We start from the raw sequence: 26,563 nt of genomic DNA on the forward strand, positions 1-26,563 counted from the left end.
GCTCCAGGTCATCTTTAAGTCTATGCTAGGTAAAACTCTGCCTTATCTCGGCTCACTGGTCACGATAACAACACCCACCCGTAGCACGCGCTCCAGCAGGTATCTCACTGGTCATCCCCAAAGCCAACACCTCCTTTGGCCGCCTTTCCTTCCAGTTCTCTGCTGCCAATGACTGGAACGAATTGCAAAAATCGCTGAAGCTGGAGACTTCTATTTCCCTCACTAACTTTAAACATCAGCTATCTGAGCAGCTAACCGATTGCTGCAGCTGTACATAGCCCATCTGTAAATAGCCCACCCAATCTACCTACCTTATCCCCATATTTTTTTATTTACCTTTCTGATCTTTTGCACACCAGTATTTCTACTTGCACATCACCATCTGCTCATCTATCACCAGTGTTAATTTGCCAAATTGTAATTACTTTGCTACTATGGCCTATTTATTGCCTTACCTCCTTACTCCATTTGCACACACTGTATATATACTTTCTTTTTTTTCTATTGTGTTATTGACTGTACGCTTGTTTATTCCATGTGTAACTCTGTGTTGTTGTTTGTGTCGCACTGCTTTGCTTTATCTTGGCCAGGTCACAGTTGTAAATGAGAACTTGTTCTCAACTAGCTTACCTTGTTAAATAAAGGTGAAATAAAATTAATTAAAAATCCTATAGAAAATTTGTGGGCAAAACTGAAAAAGCGTGTGCGAGCAAAGAGGCCAAAAAACCTGACTCAGTTACACCAGCTCTGTCAGGAGGAATGGGATAAAATTCACCCAACTTATTGTGGGAAGCTTGTGGAAGGCTACCCGAAACGTTTGACCCAAGTTAAACCATTTAAGGCAATGCTACCAAATACTAATTGAGTGTATGTAAACTTCTGACCCACTGGGAATGTGATGAAAGAAATAAAAGCTGAAATAAATCATTCTCTCTACTATTACACCTCTACGCAGACTACTTTTGATGATGTCATTACTTTATGTCATGATGTCATTGCTTTATGTCATGATGTCATTACTTTATTGCATGATGTCATTACTTTATTTGTTTTTCTACAAAACATAGAAATGTACCGTTTTCACAGTATGTAGACACTGGTATGGTACTGGATAATGAAAATGAGATTGAAAGTGGTGGAATTGCCCTTTATAAGCAGACAAGCAGACAGACAGAGAACAAGAAGAAGTACAGTGACGGCAGAGAAGATGCTGAGGCAGATAGACAGCACAACTGGGAGGAAAACAAAATGGCTACAGAAGAGAAACAGTTATAGTGGTGAGTTGTATCTCCAGTGGTGGTTTTACATGTTGTATTTGTTTTAAACATGAGCTGATTACCAGTCACTGGTACAGAAATGGTTTCGAAACACTGTACTGTACTGCCAATGTTATGTGTCGTGCAGTGATGTGGGCTGGTGTACAGACAGACAGACAGAGTGCCAGAGACAGACATACAGACAGATCGAACTACCCAGAAAGCTGTACTTTTCCCCTGGTTGGAAGCTCCCCAGACACCAGACCCAGCCAACAGTAAGTAAGAATATCCTCCCGTTCATCCACGTCTGCAGTATTAACAGCTTCAGCAGGGTATCCTGATATCCAGTCTACTCCTGTGTTAGTTTTGGGTGGAAGCAACCAACAGTCCAACAGACGTCAGAGGCTGTTATAGAGAAAGTCTATGTTCATACCAAATGGTACCCTATTCCTAGTCCCTACAGTATGTGGTGCACATGGGAAATAGTGCACCATTTGTCTCGTAGTATTGTTCTTGGTTCCAGACATACCAGTCTTTCATTGTTTACAGAGGAGACACACAGCCAACAGGCAGCAGCCTCCCAGCTAGTGTCATGTGGCTGATGAGATGAATAGAGGAGATATATGCAGACAGCCTTGGCTGAAAGGTCAAAGCCCACGGGGGGGGGGGGTTTATATGTCTGTGGTGTTCTCTAGAAATCAGCACATCCAACATCCAACACTGTACTGTAGACAGACTCTCTGAGTAGAGCTTGGTTTTTGAAGACAAGCTTTTTCTTTTCATTCGGAACTGAGCCTGTCTGGCCTGTCTTCACACACCTAATCATGTGTCGGTGGGAAAAAAAGTTCCAAAAAACATTAGAAAAGTAGAACAGTCAAACAACTTTGAAATATGAGAGCATGTTAATTCCCAAACAGGCGTTATCCAATGAATACGATGAGAGACGGTTTCTTAGTAATTGGAAGATTTCAACATTTTTATTCAGATTTTGCTTGAAGGAAAGGTTCACCCATTTTGAATGTTATTTAGTTTTTTGTGCATCTCTGAGTGATGTTCTACCGATTCCCTGGCTCATTTCATGTTTTCATGTGTATCTGAGTTAGTGGCGTTCAAGCAAGCAAGAATCCGTCCGGAATTACGTAACACCGTGATAAAGTCGCTCTAACAGTTTGTAGTGGTACAGACTCAGTACATCGGTTATCAGTCAACAGGGCTTGAGGAGGAGAAAGAGAGCTGTTCTGTGGTGAGGGTGGAGGAGACGGGAGTGACGGGAGGAAACTGGGCTTGACGTCAACAGACGAGAGAGGAGAAACAGAGCTGTTCTGTGGTGAGAGAGGAAACAGGGCTGCGTTTACACAGGCAGCCCAATTCGTATCTTTTTTTTCTTCACACATTGGTGTTTTGACCAATCAGATCAACTCAGAAAAATATATTTGATGTGAAAAGATCTGATGTGATTGGTCAAAAAGAACAATTAGTGGGAAAAGGAACAGAATTGTGCTGCCTGTGTAAACGCAGCCAGAGACAGAGGGATGTACGGTAGCAGCCTATCTGTAGGGGCTCTGGGAGAGAAGTGGTGAAACTCTCTTTTAATAAACAGAGAGACAGAGAGGGTAGCAGGCCTACCTGCAGACGATTCCAACACGCAGTAGTCTGTTCCATATCATAAAGACAGGGTTCCAAAGGACACCCTATTCCATATTTAGTCCACTACTGTTGATCAGGACCCATAGGGCCCTGGTCTAAAGTAGTGCACTATATAGGGAATAGGGTTCCATAGGGCACTGATCAAAAATAGTACACTATATAGGGAATAAGTTGTAATTTCAGATGCAGAAAAGGCAGTTTAGACACTAGTGCCATGGAATACAGACAGCTGTGGAAACACACGCATCGGAGAATGGAGAATGGAAACACACGCATCGGTGCCAGAACAGAACATAAAACATTTCAAATCAATATTAATACCAATTATTAGGTCACTGCTATCTTTATTTTATACACAAAGGTAAGAAATGTGACACATTCAGTTGACAATTTTAACTTTTTTGGAATTGAATGTTTCAGACAGTACAATTTTCTCATTTAGAAAATTAACATTTATAAACATGAATATAGATAATATAGATAATATAATCATATAACTTCCAACATCCATTCTCATTTGTCTAGAGATTATTTTGTCGATTACCTTTGGGTGTCTAGCTCAAAGGGATCTAGGTGTGATCAGTAGGGTTGGGTTAGACAATACAATACAACTTTATTGTCCAATTTGTATCAGAAATGTTAATATTTGCTGTCTTATGTTTTGGCCAACCCCCCCGGACACCACACATACATGTTAATGTCTGTTGAAGTGCTTGCTTCATACTGTGCATCTCAAGGCCTGTGCATCGCAGGCTTTCATGTGGAATTTCCCTCCTGTCTGTCTGGAGCGTTTTCCCTTGGAAATATCCCCCCCTTCAGGGCGAGCTCTGACCGTGTCCACCACTGACTGACATCTCTTCACCACGTCAGGGCTCCTGAGGAAGAGAAAAACACAGCATTTAAAAGGCCAATCTGCAATACATACAATGGTCAATGGTCATTTCAATGAATGATGTAAACTGTTTGGCTAAATTACGCATCAACAGCATCTCCCCAGAAGGTTTGGGGCAGTGGTGTAAAGCACTTAAGTAGTACTTTAAAGTACTTTTACTTAAGTCATTTGTTGGGGTATCTGTACTTTACTTTACTATTTATATTTTTGACAACTTTTACTTTTACTTCACTACATTCCTAAAGAAAATGTTGTACTTTTTACTCCATACATTTACCCTGACAACCCAAAGTACTCATTACATTTTGAATGCTTAATAGCAGAACAGGGAAATTGTGAAATTCAGAACACGTGGTCATCCCTACTGCAAATGTTCTGTCAGACTCACTAAACACACATGCATCTTTTGTAAATAATGCCTGAGTGTTGGAGTGTGGACCCTGGCTCTCCATACATTTTAAAAACAAGAAAATGGTGCCGTACGCTTTTGTCACGGGTGTGCGTACTGGTAGCGAAGTCAGGTGCAGGAGAGCAGAGAGTTGTGAACAGGCGCATACTTTATTTAGGCAGGAGCAAACAGCAGACAAAACCTCCAGCCAAAAATGGCAAAAGTGCAAAGCGCGAAAACAGTCACAAAAGCTGTAGTTACCAAATAAACATACTTAAACACGGAACATGGGAAACCAGCCTGGCGCGTCACATAAAACACGTAACACAAAACAATACTACACAAGGAGATGGGGGGAACAGAGGAATATATATACACAATGTGATTAGGGAATGTAAACCAGGTGTGCGGGGAACAAGACAAAACAAATGGAACAATGAAAAATGGAGCGGCGATGGCTAGAAGGCCGGTGACGTCGACCGCCGAACGCCGCCCGAACAAGGAGAGGAGCCGACTTCGGTAGAAGTCGTGACAGCTTTGCTTAACATAAGACATTTGAAATGATTTATGCTTTTACTTTTACTTTTGATACTTAAGTATATTTAAAACCAAATACTTTTATACTTTTACTCAAGTAGTATTTTACTGGGTGACTTTCACTTTTACTTGAGTAACTTTCTATTAAGGTATCTATACTTTTCCTCAAGTTTGACAATTGACTACTTTTTCTACCAATGGTTTGGGATCGATTCCATTTCAATTCAGTAAATTCTGAGAATTTCAGTTTACTACCTGAAACGACTGAAAAGAAATGGAATTGACCTCAACCCTAGTCCACAGTGAAGCCGACGTATAGCACAATATAGCACAACGTATAACACAATATTTTCTAAATATTGTTATATATATATTGGATTTTCCATTCCATAGAGGTATTTCTGTACTGTTCAGTCTTAATGTAGTGATGGATATTTAAGCGATAAGGCCCAAGTGGGTGTGGTATATGGCCAATATACAAATGGCTAAGGGCTGTTCCCCTGCACGGCACAACACAGAGTGCCTGGACACATCCCTTAGCCGTGGTATATCTGCCATATACCACAAACCCCAGAGGGGCCTTATTGCTATTATAAACTGGTTACCAACGTAATTTGAGCAGTAAAAATAACTGTTTTGTCATACCCGTGGTATAAGGTCTGATATACCACGGCTGTCACCCAATCAGCATTCAGGTCTTGAACCACCCAGTTTATACTTCAGAATAGATGAAGTGAAGGAGGATAAACTCATGGGTTAGCTATGTGTCCTTGGGTTATCATGACTCATTCAGCCTTGCTACTGTAGCTGGATGAGCCGGGAAAAAAGTTGTGCCTATCAGTGGAGGCTGATGGGAGGAGCCATAGGAGGACGGGCTCATTGTAATGGCTGGAATGGAATTAATGGAATGGACTCAAACTCATCAAACATATAGAAGCCACATGTTTCCATTTCCATTAATTCCATTCCAGCCATTACAATGAGCCCGTCCTCTTATATTTCCTTCCGACCAGCCTCCACTGGTGCCTATAGGGAATAGGGATCCAGTTGGGACACAGGCAAGGTAAGCACAGAAAACAATTTCACTACTGTACGGAAGCTTGGCAAAGAAAGTTAGGTGGAAATGTTGTTAACTACAGCAGAGAAGAGATGCAGAGAACGAGAGAACAAGAGAGAACAGGAGAGAACAGGAGAGAAGAAGAGAGAAGAGGAGAGAAAAGAAAATAATATGAGAGAATAGGAGAGAAGATGAGAGAAGGGGAGAGAATGGGAGAGAACAGGAGAGAAGAGGAGATAAGAGAAGAGAAGAGAGAAAGATGAGAGAACAAGAGAGCACAGGAGAGAACAGGAGAGAAGAGGAGAGAAGAGGAGAGAACAAGAGAGAACAGGAGAGAACAGGAGAGAAGAGGAGAGAACAAGAGAGAACAGGAGAGAAGAGGAGAGAAAGGAGAGAAGAGGAGAGAAGGGGAGAGAAAGGGAGAGAACAGGAGAGAAGTGGCAAGAAGAGAAGAGAACAGAAGAGAACAGAAGAGAACAGAAGAGAAGAGAAGAGAACAGGAGAGAACAGGAGAGAAAGGGAGAGAGAAGATGAGAGAAAGGGAGAGAACGGGAGAGAACAGGAGAGAACAGGAGAGAAAGGAGAGAAGAGGAGAGAAGGGGAGAAAAAGGGAGAGAACAGGAGAGAAAAGGAGAAAAGAGGAGAGAAGAGGAGAGAAGGGGAGAGAAGGGGAGAGAAGAGGAGAGAAGGGGAGAGAACTAGAGAGAAGAGGAGAGAACAGGAGAGAACAGGAGACAAATTGAGAAAAGAGCAAAAAAGGGGGAGAACTGGAGGGAAGAGGAGAGAACAGGAGAGGAGAGAACATGAGAGAAAAGGAGAGAACAGGAGAGAAAAGGATAAAACAGCAGAGAAGAGGATAGAACAGCAGAGAAGAATAGAGAAGACATATATTAAGAAAATCAATGGAATTAATTATATTTTCACTGTAACCTTTTTCAACTGATAATAACACAGTCTAAACAAATTGTGTTTTCAGAATACACCAAATACACTGTCATAAAATTCAATCACAATTGCGTAGTTACAAGAGATTTACCATAAACAATATCTGCACAAAATGAATCTACTTCTACGATATTTCAAAGCCTATTTTGAAAGCTTTAACATGAAGTCACAGGCCTTTTCTATCTGGGAGGAGTTCTCTATAGCCCCCACAGGCGTTCTCTCTATGGGAGTGGTTCGCTATAGCCCCGCAGGCCTTGGTTCTCGCCATGTTTGAACGATGTCTAGAAGTGCTCATGTTTATGGGAACATTTGAAATATAACAAGCTAACGTTTTGGTTTGCCTCACTCTGTCTGCTCTGGCATCTGTCCAAAGGCTTTTTAATTAAAACCAGATTGTGCTTGGCCCAATTCACAGAAATCAGGCACAAACCAGAAAAAACTATATTGCAGTTACACATATTCTGCACAAGAGGGAGGTATTTCACACAAACAGGAACATTCTCTCTTTATGATTTGTCTTTTTTCTAAATTGTGAGGTAAAACTTTTGAGACTTTTATAACTTCAATTAATTGAAATCGCAAGAATTCTTTAATTAGTGATGTTTGATGGTTGTCAAATAGATCACTATCTTCACAAATGTGAGTTCTGTGAATGACACAAAAATGCAAACTGTTCCCTATATAGTGCACTACTTTGGACTAGAGCACAATGGTCCTGGTCAAAAATTGTGCACTAAAAAGGGAATAGGGTGCAATTTTGGACGTATGCAAAACTTTAAATCAAATCAAAGTCTATTGGTCGCGAACATAGATTTCCATATCTTATGACAGGTGTGCGAAATGCTTGTGCTACTAGCTCTAACGGTGCAGTAATACCAAGCTAAATGCTTGTGTTTCTAGCTCTTACAGTGCAGTAATACCTAGATAAATGCTTGTGTTTCTAGCTCTTACAGTGCAGTAATACCTAGATAAATGCTTGTGTTACTAGCTCTAACAGTGCAGTAATACCTAGATAAATGCTTGTGTTACTAGCTCTAACGGTGCAGTAATACCAAGATAAATGCTTGTGTTACTAGCTCTAACGGTGCAGTAATACCTAACTAAATGCTTGTGTTTCTAGCTCTAACAGTGCAGTAATACCTAGATAAATGCTTGTGTTTCTAGCTCTAACGGTGCAGTAATACCAAGCTAAAGGCTTGTGTTTCTAATGCTAACTGTGCAGTAATACCTAGCTAAATGCTTGTGTTTCTAGCTCTAACGATGCAGTAATACCTAACTAAATGCTTGTGTTTCTAGCTCTAGCAGTGCAGTAATACCTAACTAAATGCTTGTTTATCTAGCTCTAGCAGTGCAGTAATACCTAACTAAATGCTTGTTTTTCTAGCTCTAGCAGTGCAGTAATACCTAGCTAAATGCTTGTTTTTCTAGCTCTAGCAGTGCAGTAATACCTAACTAAATGCTTGTGTTTCTAGCTCTAGCAGTGCAGTAATACCTAGCTAAATGCTTTTTTTTCTAGCTCTAGCAGTGCAGTAATACCTAACTAAATGCTTGTTTTTCTAGCTCTAGCAGTGCAGTAATACCTAGCTAAATGCTTGTTTTTCTAGCTCTAGCAGTGCAGTAATACCTAGCTAAATGCTTGTTTTTCTAGCTCTAGCAGTGCAGTAATACCTAACTAAATGCTTGTTTTTCTAGCTCTAGCAGTGCAGTAATACCTAACTAAATGCTTGTTTTTCTAGCTCTAGCAGTGCAGTAATACCTAGCTAAATACTTGTTTTTCTAGCTCTAGCAGTGCAGTAATACCTAACTAAATGCTTGTTTTTCTAGCTCTAGCAGTGCAGTAATACCTAGCTAAATACTTGTTTTTCTAGCTCTAGCAGTGCAGTAATACCTAACTAAATGCTTGTTATTCTAGCTCTAGCAGTGCAGTAATACCTAGCTAAATGCTTGTTTTTCTAGCTCTAGCAGTGCAGTAATACCTAGCTAAATGCTTGTTTTTCTAGCTCTAGCAGTGCAGTAATATTGTCACGCCCTGGCCTTAGTATTCTTTGTTTTCTTTATTATTTTAGTTAGGTCAGGGTGTGACATGGGTATTTATGTGGGTTTTTGTAGTGTCCAGGGTGATTGTAAGGTTTAGGGGGTTTATTTAGAGTAGTTGGGTTTATGTTTAGTATAGTTGTCTAGCTGTGTCTATGTTGGGTGTAGTTGTCTAGGAAAGTCTATGGTTGCCTGAATGGGTTCCCAATTAGAGACAGCTGGTTTCTGTTGTCTCTGATTGGGAGCCATATTTAGGGTAGCCATAGGCTTTAGTTTGTTGTGGGGAATTGTCTATGTCTGAACGTTTGTAGCATGTGTGTGTGCACTACGTTTATTAGCTTCACGGTCGTTTATTTGTTTTGTTAGTTTGTAAGTGTTTTGTTTCGTTTTGCCTTCTTCTATAATAAAAGGAAGATGGCTTATTTTCCACATGCTGCGTTTTGGTCCGTCTCTCCTCCACACGATCGTGACAGAATTCCCCACCATCATCGGATCAAGCAGCGTGTGCAACAACAACAGGACCCACCTACACTGGACTATTGGAATTGGGAGGAAATTCTGGACCGGGAAATACCAGGAGAATATAACCGCCCCAAAGCTGAGCTGGAGGCAGCGAAGGCAGAGAGGCGGAGATATGAGGAGGCAGCAAGGAGACGTGGCTGGAAGCCTGAGAAGCCCGTGAGTACTACCCAAAAATTTCTTGGGGGGAGGCTAAGAGGTAGTGGGCCAAGGGCAGGTAGGAGACCTGCGCCCACTTCCCAGGCTAACCGTGGAGAGCGGGAGTACGGGCAGACGCCGTGTTATGCAGTAGAGCGCACGGTGTCTCCTGTACGGGTGCATAGCCCAGTGCGGGTTATTCCACCTCCCCGCACTGGTAGGGCTAGATTGGGCATTGAGCCAAATGTCATGAAGCCGGCCCTACATATCTGGCCACCAGTACGTCTTCTTGGGCCGGCTTACATGGCACCAGCCTTACGCATGGTGTCCCCGGTTCGCCTACATAGACCGGTGCGGGTTATTCCACCTCCCCGCACTGGTCGGGCGACGGGGAGCATTCAACCAGGTAAGGTTGGGCAGGCTCGGTGCTCAAGGGAGCCAGTACGCCTGCACGGTCCGGTATTTCCGGCGCCACCTCCCCGCCCCAGCCTAGTACCACCAGTGCCTACACCACGCACCAGGCTTCCAGTGCGTTTTCAGAGCCCTGTTCCTCCTCCACGCACTCTCCCTATGGTGCGTGTCTCCAGCCCAGTGCCTCCAGTTCCGGCACCACGCACCAAGCCTCCTGTGCGTCTCCAGAGCCCTGTACGCACTGTTCCTTCTCCCCGCACTCGCCCTGAGGTGCGTGCCCTCAGCCCGGTACCTCCAGTTCCGGTACCACGCACCAGGCCTAGAGTGCGCCACGAGAGTCCAGTGTGCCCTGTTGTTGTTCCCCGCACTAGCCTGAAGGTGCGTGTCCTTAGCCCGGTACCTCCAGTTCCGGTACCACGCACCAGGCCTATAGTGCGTCTCAGCCGGCCAGAGTCTGCCGTCTGCCCAGCGGCGCCTGAACTGCCCGTCTGCCCAGCGGCGCCTGAACTGCCCGTCTGCCCAGCGGCGCCTGAACTGCCCGTCTGCCCAGCGGCGCCTGAACTGCCCGTCTGCCATACGCCGTCTGAACTGTCCGTCTGCCATGAGCCTGCAAAGCCGCCCGTCTGCCATGAGCCTGCAAAGCCGCCCGTCTGCCATGAGCCTACAGAGCCGTCCGCCAGACAGGAGCCGCTAGAGCCGTCCGCCAGACAGGAGCCGCTAGAGCCTTCCGCCAGACCGGATCAGCCAGAGCCTTCCGCCAGACCGGATCAGCCAGAGCCTTCCGCCAGACCGGATCAGCCAGAGCCTTCCGCCAGACCGGATCAGCCAGAGCCTTCCGCCAGACCGGATCAGCCAGAGCCTTCCGCCAGACCGGATCAGCCAGAGCCTTCCGCCAGACCGGATCAGCCAGAGCCTTCAGCCAGCCATGACCGTCCAGAGCCGTCAGCGAGCCATGACCGTCCAGAGCCGTCAGCGAGCCATGACCGTCCAGAGCCGTCAGCGAGCCATGACCGTCCAGAGCCGTCAGCGAGCCATGACCGTCCAGAGCCGTCAGCCAGCCATGACCGTCCAGAGCCGTCAACCAGCCAAGAGCGTCCAGAGCCAGCCAGCCAGGATCCGCCAGTCATTCTGGTGTTGTCCCTCATTCTGGTGTTGCCCCTCATTCTGGTGTTGCCCCTCATTCCGGTGTTGCCCCTCATTCCGGTGCTGCTCCTTATCCTGATGATGCCCCTTAATTTAGGTGGGGTTATTTGGAGGGTGGGCATTGTGAGGGGGATAAAGAAGCGGGGATTGACTATGGTGGGGTGGGGACCTCGCCCTGAGCCTGAGCCACCACCGTGGTCAGATGCCCACCCAGACCCTCCCCTAGACTTTGTGCTGGTGCGCCCGGAGTTCGCACCTTAAGGGGGGGGCTATGTCACGCCCTGGCCTTAGTATTCTTTGTTTTCTTTATTATTTTAGTTAGGTCAGGGTGTGACATGGGTATTTATGTGGGTTTTTGTAGTGTCCAGGGTGATTGTAAGGTTTAGGGGGTTTATTTAGAGTAGTTGGGTTTATGTTTAGTATAGTTGTCTAGCTGTGTCTATGTTGGGTGTAGTTGTCTAGGAAAGTCTATGGTTGCCTGAATGGGTTCCCAATTAGAGACAGCTGGTTTCTGTTGTCTCTGATTGGGAGCCATATTTAGGGTAGCCATAGGCTTTAGTTTGTTGTGGGGAATTGTCTATGTCTGAACGTTTGTAGCATGTGTGTGTGCACTACGTTTATTAGCTTCACGGTCGTTTATTTGTTTTGTTAGTTTGTAAGTGTTTTGTTTCGTTTTGCCTTCTTCTATAATAAAAGGAAGATGGCTTATTTTCCACATGCTGCGTTTTGGTCCGTCTCTCCTCCACACGATCGTGACAAATATCTAACTAAATGCTTGTGTTTCTAGCTGTAACGGTGCAGTAATACCTAACTAAATGCTTGTGTTTCTATCTTTAACGGTGCATTAATACCTAGTAATAATAAAAATAAAAACAATACACACATAATCTAGAATAAAATTTAAAAAATACAAATTATCAAAATGAGCAATGTATATATACAGTGGCAAGAAAAGGTATGTGAACCCTTTGGAATTACCTGGATTTCTGCATAAATTGGTCACCAAATTTGATCTGATCTTCATCTAAAATAGACAAACACAGTCTGCTTAAACTAATAACACACAAATGATTGTATTTTTCTTGTCTATATTGAATACATAATTTAAACATTCTTAGGTTGGAAAAAGTATGTGAACCCCAAGGATAATGACTTCTCCAAAAGCTAATTGGAGTCAGGAGTCAGGTAACCTGGAGTCCAATCAATGAGACGAGATTGGAGATGTTGGTTAGAGCTGCCTTGCCCTATAAAACACACTCACAAAATTTGAGTTTGAAATTCACAAGAAGCATTGAACAGAAGAGAACTCAGAAGACCTAAGATTAAGAATTTTTGACTTGCATAAAGCTGGAAAGGGTTACAAAAGTATCCCTAAAAGCCTTATTGTTCATCAGTCCACAATAAGACAAATTATCTATAAATGGAGAAAGTTCAGCACTGTTGCTACTCTCCCTAGGAGTGGCCCTCCTGCAAAGATGACTGCAAGAGCACAGCGCAGAATGCTCAATGAGGTTAAGTGTCACGTTCCTGACCTATTTCTGTTAGTTTATGTGTGTTAGTTGGTCAGGACGTGAGGTTGGGTGGGCATTCTATGTTTTCTGTTTCTGTGTTGGTTTTTGGGTTGCCTGGTATGGCTCTTAATTAGAGGCAGGTGTTTGGCGTTCCTCTAATTAAGAGTCATATTTAGGTAGGCGTTGTCACAGTGTTCGTTGTGGGTGATTGTCTTCCGTGTCTGTGTAATTGTTTGCACCATACGGGACTGTTACGGTTTGTTCGGTTTGTGTAGTCAATTTTGTCCTATTCGTGCGTTCTTCTTGTTTTATGTAAGTTCGTCGTATAGGTCTGTCTACACCGTTTGTTGTTTTGTTAGTTTAGTTAAGTTCGTGTTTTCGTTTAATAAATATGTGTTCAAACTCCACTGCGCCTTGGTTCGATCAATACTCCTCCTTTTCGGTAGAAGAGGAGGAGGACCGCCGTTACAGAATCACCCACCATTCCAGAGCCAAGCAGCGGAGTAAACGGAGTAAGGGACAGGAAAAGAAGGAGGAATGGACTTGGGACGATATATTGGACGGAAAAGGTTGCTACACATGGGAGGAGATCCTGGCTGGTAGGGATCGCCTCCCATGGGAACAGCTGGAGGCACTGAGGAGAGCAGAGGCTACCGGAGAGAGGAACCGGAGTTATGAGGGAACGCGTCTTGCACGGAAGCCCAAAAAGCCCGTGAGTAACACCCAAAAATTTATTGGGGGGGGGGTTAAGAGGTAGTGGGCCAAGGGCAGGTAGGAGACCTGCGCCCACTTCCCAGGCTTACCGTGGAGAGCGGGAGTACGGGCAGGCGCCGTGTTACGCAGTAGAGCGCACGGTGTCTCCTGTACGAGTGCATAGCCCAGTGCGGGTTATTCCACCTCCCCGCACTGGTAGGGCTAGATTGGGTATTGAGCCAGGTGTCATGAGGCCGGCTCAACGCGTCTGGTCTCCAGTGCGTCTCCTCGGGCCGGCATACATGGCACCTGCCTTACGCATGGTTTCCCCGGTTCGCCTACATAGGCCGGTGCGGGTTATTCCACCTCCCCGCACTGGTCGGGCAACCGGGAGTATTCAACCAGGTAAGGTTGGGCAGGCTCAATGCTCAAGAGAGCCAGTACGCCTGCACGGTCCGGTATTTCCGGCGCCACCTCCCCGCCCCAGCCTAGTACCTACAGTGCCTACACTACGCACTAGGCTACCAGTGCGTCTCCTGAGCCCTGTTCCTCCTCCACGCACTCTCCCTGTAGTGCGTGTATCCAGTTCGGTGCCTCCAGTTCCGGCACCACGCACTAAGCCTCCTGTGCGTCTCCAGAGCCCTGTACACACTGTTTCTTCTCCCCCTACTAATCCTGATGTGCTTGCCCTCAGCCCGGTGTCACCAGTGCCGGTACCACGCACCAGGTATAGAGTGGGCTTTGAGAGTCCAGTGTGCCCTGTCCCTGCTCCCCGCACTAGTATGAAGGGGCGTGTCCTTAGCCCGGTGCCTCCAGTTCCGGCACCACGCACCAGGTCTACAGTGCGCATTATCCGGCCAGAGCCATCCGTCTCACCAGCGCCATCTGAGCCATCCGTCTCACCAGCGCCATCTGAGCCATCCGTCTCACCAGCGCCATCTGAGCCATCCGTCTCCCCAGCGCCGTCTGAGCCATCTGTCTCCCCAGCGCCGTCTGAGCCATCCGTCTGCAATGAGCCTGCAAAGCCGCCCGTCTGCCATGAGCCTGCAAAGCCGCCCGTCTGCCATGAGCCTACAGAGCCGTCCGCCAGACAGGAGCCGCTAGAGCCGCCCGCCAGACAGGAGCCGCTAGAGCCGTCCGTCAGACAGGATCTGCCAGAGCCGCCAACCAGACAGGATCTGCCAGAGCCGCCAACCAGACAGGATCTGCCAGAGCCGCCAACCAGACAGGATCTGCCAGAGCCGCCAACCAGACAGGATCTGCCAGAGCCGCCAACCAGACAGGATCTGCCAGAGCCGCCAGCGAGCCATGAGCGGCCAGAGCCGTCAGAGAGCCATGAGCGTCCAGAGCTGTCAGCCTGCCATGAGCGTCGAGAGCCGTCAGCAAGCCATGAACGTCGAGAGCCGTCAGCCAGCCATGAGCGTCGAGAGCCGTCAGCCAGCCATGAGCGTCGAGAGCCGTCAGCCAGCCATGAGCGTCGAGAGCCGTCAGCCAGCCATGAGCGTCGAGAGCCGTCAGTCAGCCATGAGCGTCGAGAGCCGTCAGCCAGCCATGAGCGTCGAGAGCCGTCAGCCTGCCATGAGCGTCCAGATTCGTCAGTCAGCCAGGAGCTGCCCTTCAGCCAGAAACGGCTATATACCCAGAACTGCCCCTCAGTCCAGAGCTGTCTCTCTGTCCGGAGCTGCCTTTCAGTCCGGAGTTGCCCCTCTATCATGATCTCCCTCTCTATCTTGATCTACCTCTTTATTCTGATCTATCCCTCTGTCTTGTGCTATCCCTCTGTCTTGATTTATCCCTCTGTCCCGGTGCTGTCCCTGTCATGGATGTTACTAAGAGGATTTTGTGGGGGTAAGATATGGGTGGACATTTTTAGGGGTAGATGGAGGCTAGGATTGATTATGGTGGGGTGGGGACCTCGCCCGGAGCCTGAGCCACCACCGTGGTCAGTTGCCCACCCAGACCCTCCCCTAGACTTTGTGCTGGTGCGCCCGGTGTTCGCACCTTATGGGGGGGGTTATGTCACGTTCCTGACCTATTTCTGTTAGTTTATGTGTGTTAGTTGGTCAGGACGTGAGGTTGGGTGGGCATTCTATGTTTTCTGTTTCTGTGTTGGTTTTTGGGTTGCCTGGTATGGCTCTTAATTAGAGGCAGGTGTTTGGCGTTCCTCTAATTAAGAGTCATATTTAGGTAGGCGTTGTCACAGTGTTCGTTGTGGGTGATTGTCTTCCGTGTCTGTGTAATTGTTTGCACCATACGGGACTGTTACGGTTTGTTCGGTTTGTGTAGTCAATTTTGTCCTATTCGTGCGTTCTTCTTGTTTTATGTAAGTTCGTCGTATAGGTCTGTCTACACCGTTTGTTGTTTTGTTAGTTTAGTTAAGTTCGTGTTTTCGTTTAATAAATATGTGTTCAAACTCCACTGCGCCTTGGTTCGATCAATACTCCTCCTTTTCGGTAGAAGAGGAGGAGGACCGCCGTTACATTAAGAAGAATCCTAGAGTGTCAGCTAAAGAATTACAGAAATCTCTGGAACATGCTAAAATCTCTGTTGACGAGTCTACGATACGTAAAATACTAAACAAGGATGGTGTTCATGGGAGGATGCCATGGAAGAAGCAACTGCTGTCCAAAAAAAACATTGCTGCACATCTGAAATTTGCAAAAGTGCACCTGGATGTTCCACAGCGCAACTGGCAAATTATTCTGTCAACAGATGAATATACAGCTGAGTTGTTTTGTAGGAACACAAAACACTATGTGTGGAGAAAAAAAGTCACAGCACACCAACATCAAAACCTTATCCCAACTGTAAAGTCTGGTGGAGGGAGCATCATGGTTTGGGGCTGCTTTGCTGCCTCAGGGCCTGGACAGCTTGCTGTCATCGAAGGAAAAATGTATTCCCAAGTGTTTCAAGACATTTTGCAGGAGAATGTTAGGCTATCTGTCCGCCAATTGAAGCTCAACAGAAGTTGGGTGATGCAACAGGACAACGACCCAAAACACAAAAGTAAATCAACAACAGAATGGCTTCAACATATAAAATACTCCTTCTGGAGTGGCCCAGTCAGAGTCCTGACCTCAACCCGATGGAGATGCTGTGGCATGACCTCGAGACAGCAGTTCACACCAGACATCCCAAGAATATTGCTGAACTGAAACAGTTTTGTAAAGAGGAATGGTACAAATCTCCTCCTGACCGTTGTGCAGGTCTGATTCGCAACTACAGAAAACATTTGGTTGAGGTTATTGCTGCCAAAGGAGGGTCAACCAGTTATTAAATCCAAGGGTTCACATACTTTCCCACCCTACACTGTGAATGTTTACACGGTGTGTTCAATAAAGACATGAAAATGTATAATTGCTTGTGTGTTATTAGTTTAAGCAGACTGTGTTTGTCTGTTGTTGTGACCTATATGAAGTTCAGATCCAATTTTATGACCAATTTATGCATAAATCCAGGTATTTCCAACGGGTTCACATACTTTTTCTTGCCATTGTATATATATACATATACACCACCGTTCAAAAGATTGGGGTCACATAGAAATGTCCTTGTTTTTGAAAGAAAAGCACATTTTTGGTCCATTCAAATTGATCAGAAATACAGTGTAGACATTGTTAATGTTGTAAATAACTATTGTAGCTAGAAACGGCAGATTTTTTATGGAATATCTACATCGGCGTACAGAGGCCCATTATCAGCAACCATCACTCCTGTGTTCCAATGGCACAATGTGTTAGCTAATACAAGTTTATCATTTTAAAAGGCTAATTGATCATTAGAAAACCCTTTTGCAATTATATTAGCACAGCTGAAAACTGTTGTTCTGATTAAAGAAGCAATAAAACTGGCCTTCTTTAAACTAGTTGAGTATCTGGAGCATCAGCATTTGTGGGTTCGATTACAAGCTCAGAATGGCTAGAAACAAATAACTTTCTTCTGAAACTCGTCAGTTTAGTCTTGTTCTGATAAATGAAGGCTATTCAATGCGAGAAATTGCCAAGAAATTGAAGATCTCGTACAACGATGTGTACTACTCGCTTCACAGAACAGCGTAAACTGGCTCTAACCAGAATAGAAAGAGGAGTGGGAGGCCCCGGTGCACAACTGAGCAAGAGGACAAGTACATTAGAGTGTCTAGTTTGAGAAACAGATGCCTGACAAGTCGTCAACTGGCAACTTCATTAAATAGAACCCGCAAAACACCAGTCTCAACGTCAACAGTGATCCCGCTTTATCTCAGACTGGTCAATAAAAAGACGAGATTAAGATGGGCAAAAGAACACAGACACTGGACAGAGGAACTCTGTCGCCTCTTCACTTTTGATGTGGATGGGGGCGTGTCTCTCTCTGCTGTCTCCTGTAGTCCTCATTCAGAGCCTTCATTTTGTTGACATTAAGGGAGACTCATTTTCCTGTCACTGTCACTGTCATTTTCCTGTCACTACTCCACCATCTCTTCCCTGTAGGCCGTCTCATTGTTGGTAATCAGGCCAACACTGTTATGTTGTCAACAAACTTGATGATTGAGTTGGAGACGTGTGTGGGTGACCAGGGAGTATAAGGAGCTGAGCACCCACCCCTGTGGGGCCCCTGTGTTGAGGATCAGCGTGGCGGAGGTGTTGTTGCTTTACCTTCACCACTTGGGGTTTGCCCATCAGGAGTCCATGACCCAGTTGCACAGGGAGGGGTTCAGACCCAAGACCCAAGAGCTTAGTGCGCCCGGCCCGCCTCAGGAGTCGCTAGTGCGCGATGGGACAAGAACATCTCTGCCGGCCAAACCCTCCCCTAACCCGGATGACAATGGGACAATTGTACGCCGACCCATGGGTCTTCCAGTCGCGGCCGGCTGCAACAGAGCCTGGACTCGAACCAGGATCTCTAGCGGCACAGCTAGCACTGTGATGCAGTGCCTTAGACCACTGTGCCATTCGGGAGGCCTGATGCCTCCATCATTCTTAAGTGGAAGAAGTTTGGAACCACCAAGACCCTTCCTAGAGCTGGCCGCCTGGCCAAACTGAGCAATCGTGGGAGAAAGGTCTTGGTCAGGGAGGTGACCAAGAACTGATGGTCACTCTGACAGAGCTTTAGAGTTCCTCTGTGGAGATGGGAGAACCTTCCAGATGGACAACCATCTCTGCAGCACTCCACCAATCAGGCCTTTATGGTAGAATGGCCAGACAGAAGTCACTTCTCAATTAACGGCACATGACAGCCCACTTGGAGTTTGCCAAAAGACACTTAAAGACTATCAGACCATGAGAAACAAGAGTATCTGGTCTGATGAAACTAAGATGGAACTCTTTGGCCTGAATGCCAAGCATCACGTCTGGAGGAAACCTGGCACCATCCCTACGGTGAAGCATGGTGGTGGCAGAATCATGCTGTGGGGATGTTTTCAGCGGCACGGACTGGGAGACTAGTCAGGATCGAGGCAAAGATGAACGGAGCAAAGTACAGAGAGATCCTTGATGAAAAGTTACTCCAGAGCGTTCAGGACCTCAGACTGGGCCAAAGGTTCACCTTCCAAAAGGACAACGACCCTAAGTACACAGCCAAGACAACGCAGGAGTGGCTTTGGGACAGGTCTCGGATGTGCTTGAGTGGGCCAGCCAGAGCCCGGACTTAAACCTGATCGAACATCTCTGGAGAGACCTGAAAATAGCTGTGCAGAAACGCTCCCCATCCAACCTGACAGAGCTTGAGAGGATCTGCAGAGAAGAATGGGAGGAACTCCACAAATACAGGTGTACCAAGCTTGTAGCGTCATACCCAAGAAGACTCAAGGCTGTAATTGCTGCCAACGGTGCTTCAACAAAGTACTGAGTAAAGGGTCTGAATACTTATGCAAATGTAATATTTAAGTTTTTTATTTTTTATCATTTTTTTTTTTTGCTTTTTCATTATGGGGTATTGTGTGTAGATTGATGAGGGGAAAAAACGATTTTAATCAATTTTAGAATAAGGCTGTAACCAAACAAAATGTGTAAAAAAGTCAAGGGGTCTGAATACTTTCCGAATGCGCTGTATAAACAGAGTATGCTACAGTCCCTGATATCTCTCTGGACGGAGATCTTTGCCCTGAGCTCGTCAACTCTATTGTCTAGGGACTGACCGTTAGCGAGTAATACGCCATCTGAGTCTATCTCGGGCGTCAGCGTTTTGGTGCAGCCCGCGGGATGAATTTCCTCGGGAAGTTCAAACAAAGTCTAATATCTGCTCAAGTATCTGGTGAGTGACCATCAATCTAATATCCAAAAGTTATTTCCCGGGCTGTAGGTAATAATACAAGAAATGTTCTGAACAAATAATGTAAGAAGTAACACATGCAAAAAATAATAATACTGCAAAGTTGGCTAAGAACTGGAAACAGGGCGACTGTGTCTGTCGGCGCTATCTTGTCCTAACTGGAGAAACGAGTGGGGGAGTTATTTTGTAGTCCTGCCAATGACTCAGATAGATAGTCATGTCTGTTATCCTATAAATACTTACCGAAAGAGAGGGTAGACTAGCGGCAGTTGTATCCAATATCTATCCCAGATGGTTGGTGTCTCATTACAATAAATGATTAAACTCTCTTTTTTTTTTTTTACTCTCCGTTTCTCTGAAGTCATGATGACTAACTTATAGCAAGAAGTAGAAACTAATGTGACATAAATATCAGCAGACAAACAGATACACAGACAGACAAACAGATACACACACAGACACAAACAGATACACACACAGACACAAACAGATACACACACAGACACACACAAACACACACAGACAAACAGATACACACACAGACAAACAGATACACACACAGGCAAACAGATACACACACAGACCCACACAGACAAACAGATATACACACACACACAGACAAACAGATACACACACAGACACACACAGACAAACAGATACACACACAGACGAACAGATACACACACAGACACACACAGACAAACAGATACACACACAGACAAACAGATACACACACAGGCAAACAGATACACACACAGACAAACAGATACACACACAGACCCACACAGACAAACAGATACACACACAGACCCACACAGACAAACAGATACACACACAGACAAACAGATACACACACAGGCAAACAGATACACACACAGACAAACAGATACACACACAGACCCACACAGACAAACAGATACACACACAGACCCACACAGACAAACAGATACACACACAGACACACACAGACAAACAGATACACACACAGACAAACAGATACACACACAGACGAACAGATACACACACAGACACACACAGACAAACAGATACACACACAGACAAACAGATACACACACAGGCAAACAGATACACACACAGACAAACAGATACACACACAGACCCACACAGACAAACAGATACACACACAGACCCACACAGACAAACAGATACACACACAGACACACACAGACACACACAGACAAACAGATACACACACAGACAAACAGATACACACACAGGCAAACAGATACACACACAGACCCACACAGACAAACAGATACACACACACACACAGACAAACAGATACACACACAGACACACACAGACAAACAGATACACACACAGTCATCTTGCATATTCACAGATATGGCTGCTGAAATGTTATTTTTGTAGAATCACATTGCTATACTACCATGACGTGTATGCATAACGTCCATCAGCAGTCAGGTTGTGTAAACCACGAGTAAATCTGTGTAAATGTTGTGTAATTCTCTATTTCTCTGAAGTCATGACTAAGAACTGCTAGGAAGGAACTCATGTGACATGAACATTAGCAGACACACACACACACACTTACCGCAAGCTTTCTTTCTCAGACTACTTATCAGTGTAGGTCTGTCCTTGTATTATATGTTCGAGGCCCCCATGGCAGTGAGGCTGTCTCCTGTCCCCCTCATACCATGCTGCAGCCTTTCCCCGGGTAGGGGGCTGTCTTCAGGTCACTGGGAGGCAGGGCATGGTGGGTTGGGTGGTTAGGGTGGGTAGGGTAGGGTGGCTGAGCCAGGTGGGGCAGGACCGGCAGTGCTGGGTGGGCAGGGTAGGGTGGTTGAGCCGGACTCTTACTGAGCCTCTCCACCCGTCCGTTGTGGCGTGGGTCCAGTGGAGGTTTCTGGTTCCTAAGAGTGGGGACACTGTATCCAACCATGGCTGTGGGGTCAGACAGTTGAGTCCATAAGGGTAGGGGTAGGGAGGGGGTCATTTCTAGCTCTAGGGGGGTCTGGGGGGCCACATGGTTCAGTTCTCTTCCCGGACCGAGTAGAGGAGGGTGTCCGTTGAGCCCCCGTCTGTCCTGTTTGGGGTCTTTGGAGGGGATCAGGGGGCCCATGGGGCTCAGGGCTGTGACCCCAACCCGGTTGGTCTTGATGACAGATGCGGTGAGAACAGGGGACAGAGAGTTAGTTCGTATGGTGACAGTATGGTCAGGGTGTCTGTACAGTAGGGAGACTCCCTGATCTCCATTAGTCTTCTGGCTGTACACCAGGACCCCAGGGACGTCTCTGGGGTCGGGAGGAGGGTCATGTATGATGACAGTATGATCCGTGTCTCTGCACTGTGGTCCATGTTTCCCAGGAGTCTTATGGTTGTGGACCAGGTCCCCTGTATCAGTCCAGCGGGTGTGCACCTGGACCCTAGTAGTCTTCTGGTTGACGGTACGGTCCATGTCTCTGTACTGTGGTCTTTGGTCTCCCTGGTTGAACATCAGGACTCCTTTACAGTCTCTGGGGTTGGGGAGACCGTCACCACTACTAGGGGACTTGTTACATGATCCTTCTTCCTCTTCCAGGTCAATGTTAGCTGTCAGACGATCTATCTGTTGGACCACCTAAAGGACGACCCAGAGTCAATAAACATAGTCAATAAACAATTATATGTCTGTTATACTATATGTTTTTTAAGAGTCATGAGATTTTAGATTTTGTTTGACAATGTATTTATATTTTATTATATTTTAGAACAGAAGTCTTTTGTTAGCTGTCAGACAATACATCTGTTGGACCACCTACTGGACAGTACAGTGAGTCAATATATTACATTACTACAGTATATTACTGCATTATACTACATTACTACAGGTTATTAATACATTATACTACATCACTAAAGTATATTAATACATTATACTACATTAGTTACCACTACATTATATTACATTATACCATGTTTCTGATTGGCTTGAATGGCATTCTAGAGCATGCGTTATTTATGGTTAGCTAAACTAGCAAGTCTGTTTGTTTAGTTATCAACTACTGTAGCTAGCTATCTAGTAAACGTGTTATCTACTTGAACACATTACTATCTGCAGACAAACCCATTTCTAGTGGCAAATGTGTTCAATTATAGCCAAGGTATAAAAGGGATAATCAACTCGGGGCTCTACGCGTTCTCTGGAAAATAATGCAACTCCGTGGAACGTTCGTTCCACTCCGCTAGCACTTTGTGTTTCACACCTTCCACGTCATTCATTATAGTCCATAGAACGCATAGCCCCTCGTGGATTAACCCTTACTTACAAGAGTATATTAATACATTATACTACATTACTACATTAGTTACCACTACATATTCTATATTACTACAGTATATTAATACATTATAGTACAGTACTACAGTATATTAATACATTATACTACATTAGTACATTAGTTACCACTACATATTCTACATTACTATAGTATATTAATACATTATACTACAGTACTACAGTATATTAATACATTATACTACATTACTACATTAGTTACCACTATTTATTCTACATTACCACAGTATATGAATACATTATCATACATTACTACAGTATATTAATATATTATACTACATACTACATTAGTTACCACTACATTATAGTACATTACTACATTAGTTACCACTATATCATACTACATTACTACACTATATTAATACAGTAACTACATTACTACGTTAGTTACCACTACATTATAGTACATTACTACACTATATTAATACAGTAACTACATTACTACGTTAGTTACCACTACATTATAGTACATTACTACACTATATTAATACATTATACTACATTACAAAATTAGTTACCACTATATTATACTACATTACTACAGTATATTAATATATTCTACTACATTACTACAGTATATTAACACATTTACTACATTACTACAGTATGTTAATACACTATAGTACATTACTACATTAGTTAGCATTACATTATACTACATTACCACAGTATATTAATACAGTATACTACATTACTACATACATTACCCATACATTATACTACATTACTACAGTATATTAATACATTATACTACATTACTACAGTATATTAATACATTATGCTACATTACTACATCATATTGATACATTACACTACATTACTACCGTATATTAATACATTATACTACATTACTACAGTATATTAATACATTATACTACATTATACTACATTACTATAGGATATTGATACATTACACTACATTACTACAGCATATTGGTACATTACACTACATTACTACAGTATATTAATACATTATACTACATTACTACATTTGTTACCACTACATTATACTACATTACTACAGTATATTAATACGTTATACTACATTATGTTATACTGGACCATGTCTCTTGATAGTCATGAGATATGCTTTTTACAACGTAAGGCTTTCAATTGAGCCATTCACAGTTTCTTTTAAATGTACAGTATATATTATATGCATATTGCATATTGACACCATAAAAGCTAAGCATAGTTAAGAACCTCAAGACAGGCTCTTTAATGTGTTTCTTGTGTCTCTATCAATTCCAGGTTTTAGCCAAACGGTCAATGTGATTCACTTTCAATCAATGCAAGTGCAAGAAATGACTCCAATTATGAGCAACGCTACAGTATCTCCTTCCATCGTTGTTTTTTTCTACCGAGCTGAATGCATGAAGGCTATTACACCGTAACAGAATAATGCTGTGACTCAGATTTTTCCCTTTATAATGTAGAGTGTGCCAAACAACAACAAAAAAACATGGAAACATATTTACTTGAAGCACTGTGCAGATGCCAAGTTTGGTAACAGAATGACAGCACAAACAGCACAAACCGTCATTCTGTTACCAAACTTTGCCTCTGCGCAGTGCTTCAAGTAAATGGGTTTTCATTGGTTGTTTTGTTTGACATTTTAAAGTGAATAATCATCTGAGTCTGAGCATCATTCTGTTACTGTGGAATTACCCATAAACAGAAAGAGGACTCTCATAGGTCCATCAGTGTCTGCTTTACCTCAAATGTGCATACTGAAACAACCCTACTGAAACGTATACATGGAGGCAAACGTGGCCTCGTCCTCAGATCACTGTGTGCGTTTCAGCCAACTCCTCGGACTATTGTTGTCATGTTAGTTTTTTTTGTCATACCATTCATTCATGACCATTCATAATAGGCACTCACTCAAAAATGTGTCCTTAAAATTGGTTGTATGATCCCCCCTAAGTACACTCCATAGAAAATGAGATATGGACAGGACTCTCTCATATCATGATTGATATGCCTCAATCCTTCATTGCATTTATGCAGGGTAAATGAATGAATTATCAAAGCTTAATGGAGTACTGTCCATTTCATTTTCTATTTATTCATCAGGTTAAACACAGCTTTTTTGCTTTAGCCAACTTCTCAGACTACATGAGCAGCATGACAACTAGTTAGCCGCGCGAGCCACACTGAACTTCTGAGCTTACATAAACATGCGTTATGTAGTGTGGCTTGCGAGGCTAGCCAAGGTACGAGTGGCGCAGTGCTAGAGGTGTCCCTAAAGACCCGTGTTCGATCCCGGGCTGTATCACAACGGACCGTGATCGGGAATCCCATAGGGCGGAGCACAATTGGCCCAGCGTTGTCCGAGTTAGGGGAGGGTTTGGCCCGGGGTAGGCCGTCATTGTAAAATAAGAATTTGTTCTTAACTGATTTGTCTAGTTAAATAAAGGTTCAATAAAATAGAAAATACAAAAATTACTACCACAGTCAGAGTTGGCTAAAACACATACAGATCTGGGACCAGGCTCACTGCAGGTTAACATACAGTAGAGGCTTCTTACCTCCTTCATCTCCACGTGGACCTGTTTGAGACCACCCAGGACCCCCTCCAGGTCTGACACCACCTGTCTGATCTGCTCACAGACAGAACCCTCCTTCGTCCGGACTGAATCATCCTTCTCCCGGATCGAACCCTGGTTCTCCTGGGTCGAACTGTGGTTCTCATGGACCACACCCTCCTTTTCCTGGATCGAATTCTGGTTCTCCCGGACCAAACCCTGGTTCTTCCGGACCAAACTCTGCTTCTTCCTGACCAAACCCTCAGAGCTAGAGCCAGCAGGGACATGTCGCCCATTACAGCCGTCCTCTCCTATCCCACCTCCAACTCCTCCAGCCTTTAATCTAGTAGTCCCCTCCTGGTGGTTAGGTCTATCTCCCCTGCCCCGAGAGGACACAGGCCTGGGGCTGGAACCACCAATGCCACAGCATCCATTTGGCATGTGGGGGTGTAAATTTCCTTGTTCCAGTGGTACACACCTGTCCAAATGATCGTGTTTACCACCAGCAGTAAATCTCCAGTCCTGCCTTTCTGTACTGTAACTGTAGCTGGCCTGTCTGTGTTTCGACTGATCCCAGATCTTTTCTTCTGGACCGTAGCTAGTCTGTCCATGTATCGGTTTGTCTTCTGGACTGTAACTGTAGCTAGCCTGTCTGTGTTTCGACTGATCCCAGATCTGTTCTTCTGGACAGTAGCTAGTCTGTCTGTGTATCGGTTTGTCTTCTGGACTGTAACTGTAGCTAGCCTGTCTGTGTTTCGACTGAGCCCAGATCTGTTCTTCTGGACAGTAGCTAGTCTGTCCGTGTATCGCTTTGTCTTCTGGACTGTAACTAGCCTGTCTGTGTTTCGACTGATCCCAGATCTGTTCTTCTGGACCGTAGCTAGTCTGTCCGTGTATTGGCTTGTCTTCTGGACTGTAGCTGTAGCTAGCCTGTCTGTGTTTTGACTGACCCCAGATCTGTTCTTCCACTCCACAACTAGCCTGCCTGTGTATTGGTTTGTCTTCTGTACTGTAACTGCAGCTGGCCTGTCTGTGTTTTGACTGATCCCAGATCTGCTCTTCCGCTCCATAACTAGCGTGCCTGTGCCCCTCTGGATTGTAGTTGTAGCTAGTCTGTCTGTCTGTCTGTCTGTCTGTCTGTCTGTCTCTGTCTGTCTGTCTGTCTGTCTGTCTGTGTGCCGGGTCTGGGTCCGCCAGGAGTGACAAGGCTGACGCATGTCTGCTGCTGTTGAAGGGGTGTGTCCCGGTCGCCGTCCCAACAGCGTCACCTCCACCCTGTCCCACACAGCCACATTG

The 26,563-nt window shown here is 44.9% G+C and overlaps 1 protein-coding gene across 1 annotated transcript; it reads right to left on the minus strand.

Moving 5' to 3' along the window:
- Nucleotides 1-3,217: 3,217 nt before the first annotated feature.
- LOC139550175 (uncharacterized) lies at nucleotides 3,218-26,563 on the minus strand. The gene is made up of 3 exons (XM_071360870.1): nucleotides 25,271-26,563; nucleotides 20,997-22,022; nucleotides 3,218-3,778 (listed from the first exon to the last, which is right to left on the minus strand). The coding sequence occupies exons 1-2, from the start codon at nucleotides 25,706-25,708 to the stop codon at nucleotides 21,093-21,095; spliced, it is 1,368 nt and encodes a 455-aa protein (XP_071216971.1). The 5' UTR covers nucleotides 25,709-26,563; the 3' UTR covers nucleotides 3,218-3,778; nucleotides 20,997-21,092.

Source organism: Salvelinus alpinus, chromosome 23 (genome assembly GCF_045679555.1).
Source record: "Salvelinus alpinus chromosome 23, SLU_Salpinus.1, whole genome shotgun sequence".
Taxonomy (NCBI): domain Eukaryota; kingdom Metazoa; phylum Chordata; class Actinopteri; order Salmoniformes; family Salmonidae; genus Salvelinus; species Salvelinus alpinus.